The following is a 12,266-nucleotide window of genomic DNA, read 5'->3' on the forward strand; positions in this document are numbered from 1 at the left end:
TCTGCTTACCTGGGCTTTAAACATTCTGTGTTTTTATTTGTTTGTTTGTTTGTCTAGGACTTTGAAAATGTGCAATACTAGGTGGCCTGATGGTTCAGCTGGCAACACCGGTTATCGGGGAGACCCAAGTTTGGGATTAATCATGAAATTCAGCCTCCCTGGGAGAATTGCACAGTTGGCTGTCTTAGTTTTCAGAAATGGCAAGGGGAGAGAGTTAAGGGGGGGTGATCTGTGTGAGTGATCAAAAAAAGCAACTTAGGGAGACAGTAAGGAAAGAAATTTTTTACAAGCTTAATATGTTAATTTGATGCTTTGGTACAACTGGAAAAGCACTGTTAGAAGTTTAGCAATATCTTGATCAATGGCATATGTTTGCAAGTTGAAAGATGACTTAATTTAGGTATCATCACAGCAGATGTGAATACATCACTTTTAAAACTTTTATTATAGTTTGACAATCTTAAGGTCATGGAAATTGTCTTCCTCATATGACTAGTGTAAGTGAATAAAGCAGCCATTCGCTCTGTGAACTGGTGGTTTTCACTGTGAATCTTCCTTCTGATGGGTGACTGACGTGCTGTGCCCTGTGTTTGCAGGTACTAGGAGAGATCTGTGAACAAGGATATTCAGATGCACTTAGATTTTTGAAAGAAAATGGTATGTTAAATTTGTTTGTCATTATCAATACTTAATGTGACTCTCTACTTATCTTTTTTGGGGGGGGAGGGGGGAGCGGACAAGTTAAAACAAAGCTCCTTTGAGACAAAGTGAATGTCATCATGAAAAGAGAACAAGTTTAGTCCAGCCATTCAGTAGGCAATAATCTTTTAATAGTAATAATGTACTTGAGCAATTTTATTAAGTTGGTGAAATTGCTGTTCTCATGCTGTTGTGTGAGGTCCTACCTTAAGTTTGATTTCCTACAGTCTGGTTCTCTACTGTTTTTCATGCCTGTGCAAAGTGGGGGTGTAAAATGACACCAGTTAAGAGTGATAGACTGTTATACCCACTTTGCACAGATGTAAATGACTATTCAAAGACACAAATATTGTAGAAGTGGAGCAAAGGAATGGGTGTACTATAGAGGAATATGAGAGCATGAAATTGGGAGGCTTTCATAATCAAGAGACTGATTGTCTTATAATTTCCCACTGAAGTTCAGATCTGTCTGCAAAGTCAGAGAAATAGAGCCTATAGTCCTGTTCATGAAATAAGAAAGCGTATTGACTGTAACATTCTTAAACCTATTTGTTGGGACTTAAATATTAGTCTGTCTCAGAGAAATGTAACCTGGAAAAGTTTTTTGGGTTCTAGATAAAATACTCGGGGGTTATGGTTGAACAGAAATAAGATGAGATTTTGAGTGGTACTGGTATGTTAACACAGAGTCAATAAGCCTCTGAAGTTTGTATAATTAATATATTTCTAAATGTAGAAGTTGAGTGTTAAGATATGTTGATACAAGCAACACGTTCAAAATCTGACATTTTGTGTTCATAAAAAGATAGAAAATCTAGATTCTGGTAGGAGAGTTCCAAGATAAGTGGTGAATGAAGAGCTTCTGGTCTGCGATGAGCTTTGACAACATCATTTCTGTAATATGTCTGATAAGAGAACTTATTAATTCACACTATTGCTCTTATAACTGTCATCTGTAATGGCAAGTGATTGTCCCCCTTCCTTATGTAAGGCCTTCTCTAGACTAGCAAAACAGATGTGCCAGCCACTGTTTTGGCCACCATTGCTTCCCTGTAACATACCATGCATCCACAAACACAGTAGGTCCCAACAGTGCATAGTCAGTCATGCTACCACTTGGCTTACACTTGCAAATCACCACCACATCATCTACCGTCATGTCAGTCTCTGTTGGTGCACTGTTGACGTATATATCAAGTGCTAGTACAGCAACTGTATTTATGCAGTTGGCCCTCCCAGTGTATTCCCAGAATGCTTCTGCACACATGCAAAAATAGAAGAAATGTGAAATAGGATGCCTCATATGGATGAATTGCACTATGGCAACTTGCATCAATACAGCTGTGTAGTATAGGCATAGCCAAATACATTCATTCCCTTACTGTAACTGCTTTGTTGTATGTAACAGTTCAAATTCCATGAAGAATTTTCTGCTTATGATCTTGGTGTTTTTGAAGTAAGTTAATTGGATCTTTAAGAAACAAACAAACAAAAGGTTGGTTAACAATGATCTGATACCATTAACAATTGATCAAAATAATAAGTATATATGGAACCAGAAGTCTCCCCATGAATTATCACAATAACTACATCTCTTCCCCCCCCCAAAATCATTCCTCAATCATTATCTTCCTCCTGAAAATCTGCCTATAGTTGAAATTACTGAATGTTATCAAAATTGAATACCTTTTAGTAAACACTTTTCTATATATTTAGTTTCACTTCAGCTGAGAATTTGCACAAATCTACATTATATACTGTTGCTTTTGGTTTTCCAGCAATACCTGTAAGTGCAATATGCATTATATTGTCACCTAATTAAGTTTTGCTGCTCTTCTATGCAGATAGAAATACTGCATGAACAGTGGCTTACTTTTGCTGCTCTTTTAGAAATTGTGAACTCAAAGAACATTTTTGGATACGTAATTTTGCACTCAATAGCTAGCACTATTTTCAGAAAGAACTTTGCTAGAGGTTTTGGCAGTAAGATATGGAAAGTATGCGTCTGTATGCACCTTATGTTGGGCACCCATCAGTTTCTCCGGATAAACAGTTGGGCTCAATCACTACTTGGATACACCTTGAAGGTGTTGTAGATACAACAGGTGGCACTAGTTCCTTGAGCTAATGTCCCAAAATATAGCGTGCAGTGGCATTGACCTTCAGATGAGATGTAAAAGTACTGGGTCATTTAAAAAAACTTATGGCACATTTTGTACGCGTAGACGGAAATAGTGTGCAGCAGACACCACCGATTTTGTTGACTTAATGTACCCCCTCTACACACATACACATCATACATCATTTGAAAGCTTATTATGTCTACCTTAAAATGAGAGATGATCTAGAGCTGATGTATACTGTGGTTTCTTTTTTGCATGCTGTTAACTCATGGATTCTTTCAGCTTGAGCTTCAAGTTGATGCCCTAGTCTAGCGTTGTCTGTCTGTCTGTCTGTCTCATTATTCCATCAGCATGGAAGGAGGACATAGGCACAGGTCCTGGTGGGTGACCTAAGAACACTTTGCCATTGATATATCATCACTGCATCTTGCTAAAGAAAGGGCTCTGTAGAAAATAATTTCTGTACGCATAGCTGCTCTGATTGTTCCTACCTTGCCAGACTTAAATTTGGTGGTCTTGGCCATGTCAGCAAATATTTTGATGCCAGATTTCTTGACTGGACTGAGGAAGCTGTGTGTACCATTGGAATCAAGTGCACTTCTTACAGATCTCTCCATTTGTACTTCACCAAGATCTGCTATTTTCGGTAGAGACTCTTGCACAACTGATGTTACATGCAGTCCAGTAACTATGTTGATGATCACCTCTCGATGTGATTCAGGTCAAATGGGTTTGTCATATTGTTGATGACATGGTTGGTGAGAGTTGTAACATGGTCTTCATCCCTATGCACTGCAGAGGCAAGGACTTATTTGCAGACTTTGTCTTCACTACTTCTTGTTAGCCCACTTCTTTCTCTCCTAGCTTTTGCATAATTATAATATGAAACTTTGTATTGTCACCTCTAATGTGAACACTGACCTGTGCCTAAGTGTCACAGAATTAAAAAGCTAGTTTCTAGAACATTTCAAAGGGTAATACTGCATGCATAGACAATTATATATTAAACCTTCTACCAGGCAGACTAATGCTACATTAGGAATTCACATAAATTTATTATCTACCCACTATGCAGTACAAACAGTGGTCGCACAATTGATTGCTACTGCTGTACAACTTTCAGTGTGAGACTGATCTGGTCAGCAAATTTTACTTAAATATAGAGAAGAGTTATCACTTGTGATACTTTGACAGTTAAGAATATGCGATGTGAAAACATTTCATGTTTGTATACCGCACAATGTTGTATTTGCCATTTTTGCACATGCTAAACAGCTCCATCATTCCTGGGGGGAGCGGGGGAAATTATCCAGGCAAAACCAATAAATACCCTTTAGTACATTGTTTGGTAGTTTGACCAATAAACACCACACAAAGGAGTTGAACTTAACTGAAACAGTAAAAACTTTAGTCATAATGCAGTGTTTCTGGATTGCAAAAAATGGCATTTTCTCATTTTGGGTACCTTGTTTCACCTTGCCTGCCGGCTTATACTTGACGGCTCCACATCATGCCTCATTTAAATAGACATAAAATAAACTTGCAAATGATTTATGATGTGGGAGTGTGTGGCGTAGGTAGATTAAACTCCAAAAATAAGGCCCTTTTTTTGCAGAATTGCCACATGCCTAAAGTGATCCCATGCCGTTGCCAGGTTATGACTTCAGTGATTGTATATATTCCCTATGTAGATTCAGTTGACAGCTTTCATTTTTTCTTCAGCTCCTATCCTAAAATGATACCTGGTCCTGCAAATGGTCTAAGGGTCTCATGTGAATAAGGATTTACAAGATCAGGCCCATGCTTACTATCTTCTTTTAAAGTCCTGCATTTCACCTCTGGTAGATGAAGTGTTGCCTGTTTGTAAAGCAGTGGTTATCAACCAGGGGTCTGAGGCCCCCTGGGGGGCTATGAGCAGGTTTCAGGGGATCCGCCAAAATAAACCAGAGAGCAGGGTTGGCGTTAGTCAGTGGGCCCCAGGGAAGAAAGCCAAAGCCCGAGCTCCACTGCCCGGGGCTGAAGTTGAAGCCTGAACCCTGCCGCATGGGGATGAAACCAACTTAGCTTCACGGAGCTCCCCGTGGCATGGGGCCTCAGGCAGTTGCCCTGCATGCTATCCCCGAACACTGGCCCTGGCTTTTAATCTACTGGATATGCAGGAAAAGCACTTTTTGTGGCACAGGTGGGCCGTGGAGTTTTTATAGCATGTTGGGGGTGGGGCTCAGAAAGAAAAATGTTGAGAACACCTGTTGTAAAGGATTCTGGGATCTTTTGAATGACAGCTGTCATAAATGTGAGTTCTTTCTTTCTTATTTCCCCAGATATTCTTAACGATTCAGTTTATGTCGACTTGTCCTTAAAGAAAAACCCTCAGGAACTCATAGAGGACACTGACTTTACAAACAAGAAAACTATTCCACAGAGGAAGGGCACAGAGGAGATGTTGAAGACAAAAATGCTTAATAACCAGCTAAAGCTAAACACATGGCCATTGGATGAAAGAATTTTTGAGCATCTACCTCCTAGACTTCGTAAAGGTATAGGCTTGAGAATATCTTCCAATAACTTTGAATGCCAATAATGTTTTTACAAATTACTTGAACTAGTTCTCATCTTTTCAATATCTTCTGATAATAGAAAATACAAAACTATCTTGCATAAGATGATAATGTAAAATCTACTGTAGTTTTTAATTGATTAAAGTAACCCAGAGCAGTTCTTTAAATAGTTAGAAGGTATGATCACATAAGAAAAATAAAGTTGTATTTGGCTTCAGAAACTGGCAAGATGGAAGCTAGTTTCACAAGTCACTTAACTGTAGTTTAGTAGAGCATAACTGAGGTGTAGTGCCATAAACTGGGTACTGATTAATTTTGTGGATATATTTATAATAACTTGGGCTGTCAAGTGATTAAAAAAATTAATTGCACAATTAAACAGTAATAGAATACCATTTATTTTTGATGTTTTCTACATTTTCAAATATTGATTTCAGTTAGAACACAGAATATAAAGTGTACAGTGCTCACTTTATATTTATTTTTTATTACAAATATTTGCATTGTAAAAAACAAAAGAAATAGGATTTTTCAATTCACTTAATACAAGTACTGTAGTGCAATCTCTTTATCATGAAAGTTGAACTTACAAATGTAGAATTATGTACAAAAAAAAATTAAAAATGTAAAACTTTAGAGTTGACAAGTCCAATCAGTCTTACTGCTTGTTCAGCCAATCGCTAAAAGTTTGTTTACATTTGCAGGAGATAATGCTGCCCACTTCTTGTTTACCGTGTCACCTGAAAATGAGAACAGTTCAGATGGCACTGTTGTAGTCAGCGTCACAAGCTATTTACGTGCCAAATGCCCTAAAGATTCATATGTTCCCTTCATGCTTCAACGACCATTCCAGAGGACATGCATCCATGCTGATGACAGGTTCTGCTCAATAACGATCCAAAGCAGTGCGGACTGATGCATGTTCATTTTCATCATCATGAGTCAGATGCCACCAGCAGAAGGTTGATTTTCTTTTTTGGTGGTTCAGGTTCTGTAGTTTCCACATTGGAGTGTTGCTCTTTTAAGACTTCTGAAAGCATGTTCCCTTGTCCCTTTCAGATTTTGGAAGGCACTTCAGATTCTTAAACCTTGGATCGAGTGCTGTAGCTATCTTTAGAAATCTCACATTGATACCTTCTTTGCGTTTTGTCAAATCTGCTGTGAAAGTGTTCTTAAAACAAACAACATGTGCTGGGTCATCATCCGGGACTGCTATAACATGAAATATATGGCAGAATGCGGTTAAAACAGAGCAGGAGACATACAATTCTCCCCCAAGGAGTTCAGTCACAAATTTAATAAACACATTATTTTTTAATGAGTGTCATCAGCATGGAAGCATGTCCTCTGGAATGGTGGCTGTAGCATGAAGGGGCATACGAATGTTTAGCATATCTGGCACGTAAATATCTTGTAGTGCTGGCTACAAAAGTGCCATGCGAACATGCCTATTCTCACTTTCCAGGTGACATTGTAAATAATAAGCAGGCTGCATTATCTCCTGTAAATGCAAACAAACTTGTTTGTCTTTGATTGGCTGAACAAGAAGTAGGACTGAGTGGACCTGTAGGCTCTAAAGTTTTACATGGTTTTGTTTTAGAGTGCAGTTATGTAACAAACAAAAAAAAATCTACATTTGCACTTTCACGATAAAGAGATTGCACTACAGTACTTGTATGAGGTGAATTGAAAAATACTATTTCTTTTATCATTTTTAGAGTGCAAACATTAGTAATCAAAAATATAAAGTGAGCACTGTACAGTTTGTATTTTGTATTGTAATTGAAATCAATATCTTTGAAAATGTAGAAAAAATCCAAAAATATTTAATAAATTTCACTTGGTATTCTGTTGCTTACCAGTGCAATTAAAACTGTGATTAATCGCGATTAATTTTTTTAAATTGCAATTATTTTGAGTTCATTGCATGAGTTAACTGCAATTAATCGATAGCCCTAATAATAACCACAATAACATGGTATGAACAATCCTATGTGAGAAGTATTTCAAATGCCTTACAAATTAAATCTTTAATCACTAATATTTTAATTATAATTCATTAACTAAAATTGGATAAATAAGAACTTGAAGTCATCATCAAAACTAATGACTAAATAAATTACGTTTCTTATGACTAAATAAAACCCTTGTTTCAGAGAACAAAACTTAACAGGTATATACTAAACATTTCTGGGTTACTGTCCCTAAATTTACCTTAGATTAGGTAGGTGCCTGTAGACCATGACCAGCAATTTAAAGCCTGAAATATGTGACTTATGATTTAGGAAAACAAGTAAATTACATAAAGAAACATGAAAATTGTGAAAGCAGAGATGTTTGATGGACAAAACTGGAATTTGGGGAAACCTGGGTGCTATTGCCAGCCCTATTATGAATGTTAGGTGACTTGTCCATGTTCACATAACCAACGTGCTTGATTTTTATCAGTCAGTAAAATAGGATGCTGACATTTACCCATCTTTGTAATGTTGTCTGAGGTCTATAGCTTAAAAGCAAATAGAAGGGCTAAGTACTATTATAACTTTCCTCTGTAGTGTGATGCATTTTAAATAGAAAAGTTTGTTTTAGCACTAATATTTTGTGACATAGGGCTCGTCTAAATGAACATGTTAGTTCACAGTAAGCTGGGGTGTAAATGTATCCCGCACTAGTGTGCCGTGCCGCCCGCTAAATGTCTTTGTAGACCTTGTTGCCATGCTCTAAAAGCTCCCTAAAACAGGAGTAGATCAAAGCACATTAGAAAACTTTGTGTGTGGCAGCAAGATCTACATAGACACTTAGTGCGCAGCATGCAAGTGGGGGGTAGATTTACATCCTAGCTTGCCACAAACTAAGTGCTCATTTAGTTAATGTTGCTTGTCAATTGTGCTTCAATATTAATCACCCTTCTAGAACACTAAAAGACATCACTACACCTAAAATAACTTGTTTGAACAGTAAATTTAAAAACAAAAATGTATTCTAAAGGCTGTTTTTTAAAAAATCCTTATTTTCCAGCATTACAAGAAGCTTGTAAAGAGAAGAGCGGGTTCTATGCCCAGCTCTCTAAACTCTTACCAATGCGAGTGATGTCTTATCTGATACTGCCATATACCCTGCCAGTGGAGTCTGCCTATTCTGTTGCTTTAAGGTGAGGTTCTATTTAAGAACTATTATAGAACCCATACTTCTGGCTCATTAAGACTTCTTTTATTCTTTTTCATTTATTATTTTTATAGTCATGACTAACAAGCTAGCAGTGTATTAAGTGTTCTGAAACGCACTGAAGACTCGACTTTGAGTTCTAGAACTGTCTCTAGTATGTATGTAAATTGTAGCTTATGTTCCCTTCCCCATATTCAGGGCTGGCTCCAGGCACCAGTGGAGGAAGCACGTGCCTGGGGCGGCACATGCTAAAGGGCGGCATTCTGTCCATTCTTGGGGCGGCTCAGTCCGAGCGGCTTTTTTTTTTTTGCTTTGGCAGTTCAGGCGGCTTTTTTTTTTTTTTTTTGCTTGGGGCGGCATATTGCTCATATTGCTTCATCTTTCAGATGTTTTCTGTGCACAGCTAACAGCCTTTAATAAAAGCTTGCTAACTGAAAGATGGATAGAAAAAGGGAGATTTCTAGAATTCCATATGTATTTAGTCTTTTTAATATATGAAGTATCTTTTAATTGACTGATTTAAAAAAATTATAATATCTAAGCAACATCTAAAAAAAGAGTTCTTTATCTAAAGACTGTTTGAAAAATTAAGGATTTCTTTTGCCCACAAGTGTCTCTTCAACAAGGGAGAAACTTGATTATATACAAAATAAATCAGAAAGGGTCAGGTTTCTTTGTTTGTTTTTGTTCATTTGCTAACTTTTTTCAGTTATAGTAATCCGCTATAGCAGGTACAATGCCTTCAGACAGATTCCCTTTTAATGTGCTGCTCATAGCAAAATATAACAATTTCATTTACACTACTTCATTCTCTGGTGATAGTTAACCTGTATCCACATTATGCCCTAGTTCATGCTTTGGCAGTAGATGCAGCAGTAGGATCGGCAATATTACATGCATCTTTGCTACCAATTTCCTTGCACCCACCTCCATGCTGAACACTGCTTCCCAATTACCCATGTGTGGAATACACATAGGGGCCATCACAGTTACTTACTATAACTGGAGGCGTCTTCAAGATGTGTGGTCCCTATCTGCATTCCTTCATCCCCTCTGCTTCAGATCCTGTTGGATTCGTGGTTAGAAAAGGAAGTGGAAAGGTGTTGAGCCCCCACTGCCTCTTAATACCTTCGGCTGGGAGCACTAGGAGAGCTACTGTGCATGTGCGGGTCAATGGACACTGCTTTGAAGAATTTCCAGACTCAGGTGCATGGCACACATGTGGAATACAGATAGGGACCACACATTTCTAAGAGTCTCCAGTTACAGTAAGTAACCCTCCACATTAGCAGGGTGTGTGCGCGTGTGTGTTAAAGTTTGCGTTCCAAACCTTCTATGGAACTTTCAACATAAATTCAGGTTTGCTGAAACACTTTATTTTTTGATGACTGCAGGTTAGTAGACTGGTTTCCCGATATCCCTGATGATTTTCAATGGATGCAGGGACAACTACGTCGGATTGTTAGTACAGTTTATTCTCGGGCAAGAAATAAGCTACTCAGTACATCCAGGTAAATCATTGTGCTGCTATGTGCAAACTTATGCATCTCTCTTACATTTATTTTGCCAGTCAAAACAAAACTTAGTGCAATTATTAATATTCTGTTGCAAGCATTTAGTAGATTATTTCAAGGATAAGTAGAAATTTGTTTCACTTCTACCAAAGCCCTGTTCTCTCTATTACAGTATATTAAGGGGTTGTTTTCCTGTTCTCTCTTCATTAGACTTGAAGAGGTTTCTTCAGTAAATGGCTTCATGCTCTTTCCTCAGGACTGATAATAGCTGAGACAATTGATAGCTCATGGATAGCTTGCCTGTTGGTACTACCTCTCCAGTTTTTTTGTTTGTTTGTTTGTTTTGAGCAGACCACTGGATTTCCCGCTCTGATGCACCACAAATTTAGCCTTGTTATCTGAGGCTTATCTGATCATCCTACTGACTTTCTTCATACAACCCTTCCATACTTGAGTTGCATCACACTTCAAAACTATGCGGGCACCCCCAGTAAGATGTGCTCCATTGAAGTTCAGACCTTTGGTGCCTTATTTTCTATTACCCCATTAAAAATAATATATTTAGAATCCACATTTATTTTCCCTGCGAGATGCTGTCATGTCATCTAAGTTCCCCTTGCATGTAGGAAGAACCCCTGTTCCATTACCCCTTGAACTGAAATAGAAACCTCATTTAAAATATTTCTAATAGATATTTGGTTTTGTTTCTCCCCTCCCCCCCCCCCCCACAGTAAAGAGAGCTGTGCATCACTAAGAAAATGTCAGACTGTTCCACCTAATGTAGAGTTCCATTCTCCCTACTGCCATTCTAAAGTGCCACACTCTGCTGCAGACCTTGAAGGTTGGCTCTGGGATTTTCCATACTGCAGAGACTCAGCAGGGAAGGAAACTTCTGTTGGTATAAAGGGGCTCTCAGACTCTGATTCTCATCATATTTTCTTCATGAATTCTGAAGAATCTGGCTTGGAAACGGATTTTGACTCCTCCTCAGACAAGAGTTTCCAAACTACCTCAGAAGATTAATTTTGAAAGCTCTGAAATCCGTCTGACAGAGAAGCTTAAACCTTGTGAACCGAACTCATTCTTCTATCTTGCCAATAAGTATTGGAACACTGTTTTGTTTACAGCTCAATGACAAATTGCCTTTGGGGCCTTTACAATGCTAAGGATTATACAAAACAGTTGTCACTGTACTACGTAACAGTCACATTCTTGTTAATCTATTAAATCACCGGCTTCATTTCAGAATTACAGTAACACAATATCTGGAAAAAGATTTCACTCTAAGCTACATAAAATCAAACACTATAAATTACTTGTTCTACACTGAAACAAGCATTTATAGAAAAGTTGCATTTTAAAAGGCATGCTTTTAAATAATAAATGTGTATGGTGGTGTTAAATTAATTTTTAGCACTTGCATGAAATCAGGCAACTTGTACTTTATAAAGGGAAATGTACATAAGGAACTTTTTGAGGGCCTCCAGTATCTGTGTATTTGCCTTTTGTTTAAATGTACTGTTTTGTGGAAAAAAGGCACCAACTTTGATTACATACTGTAACATACAATTCATAATGTAATCCAAGTTCACCATTCCCAACAAGTTTTACAAAGTGCCTCTTTTCCTTAAGTATTGAGAAGGAAAAAGTCACAAGAACTGGGCCACATTTAGCTGTAAGTGTTAAGGGGCACAACTCTATTGACTTCAGTGGAGTTGTGCATGCTTAGCAAGGGCTTAATTTGAACTAATGTTTTTAAAGATATTTTAAAAAGAAAAATCTCTAGACCAGTGGTCTTTTGAAAAGACAGTATCATTGAGTGGAACTGTATAGAGCAACAATTAAGTTGTCAAAATACAACCATTGCAAAACATCTTTGTGACATTACATTATGACTGAACAGTGTCAGGCTTGCGCTCTGATTTGTGGATTATAGACATCTTCTGTAAAATGGAAAAGGAGGCCGCCTTCTTTTTTTTATTCCTTGGAGGAGCAGAAAGGGGATCCCAGTGATTCCATTCTGTTTGTTTAGCACTTCTTGTGTTAACTTATCTCAAGCAGTGTAGGGAAATTTCTTAACATTTGTGCCCTTCTTGAGATCAGAATGAATAAGCGAAGTTCAAAACAAATGTGTTGATATTGTTACCCTTGTATTATACCATAAAGAGCTGCATGCAGGTCTAAATCAACTGTTTAAAAATAAAAAA

At 37.7% G+C, this 12,266-nt stretch overlaps 1 protein-coding gene across 1 annotated transcript in view; it reads left to right on the forward strand.

Annotated features, from left to right (window-relative positions):
* Window positions 1-12,266, forward strand: part of LOC112116411 (patatin-like phospholipase domain-containing protein 2) — a 32,042-nt gene extending 19,776 nt beyond the window's left edge. Inside the window, exons 5-9 of the mRNA XM_024213884.2 lie at window positions 597-657; window positions 5,144-5,359; window positions 8,399-8,531; window positions 9,940-10,056; window positions 10,791-12,266. Of these exons, the coding sequence (XP_024069652.1) occupies window positions 597-657; window positions 5,144-5,359; window positions 8,399-8,531; window positions 9,940-10,056; window positions 10,791-11,082 (819 nt within the window). The 3' untranslated portion in view covers window positions 11,083-12,266. The remainder of the gene's footprint in view (window positions 1-596; window positions 658-5,143; window positions 5,360-8,398; window positions 8,532-9,939; window positions 10,057-10,790) is intronic.

Source organism: Terrapene carolina, unplaced genomic scaffold (genome assembly GCF_002925995.2).
Source record: "Terrapene carolina triunguis isolate 2854851 unplaced genomic scaffold, T_m_triunguis-2.0 Scaffold112, whole genome shotgun sequence".
Lineage (NCBI taxonomy): Eukaryota > Metazoa > Chordata > Testudines > Emydidae > Terrapene > Terrapene triunguis.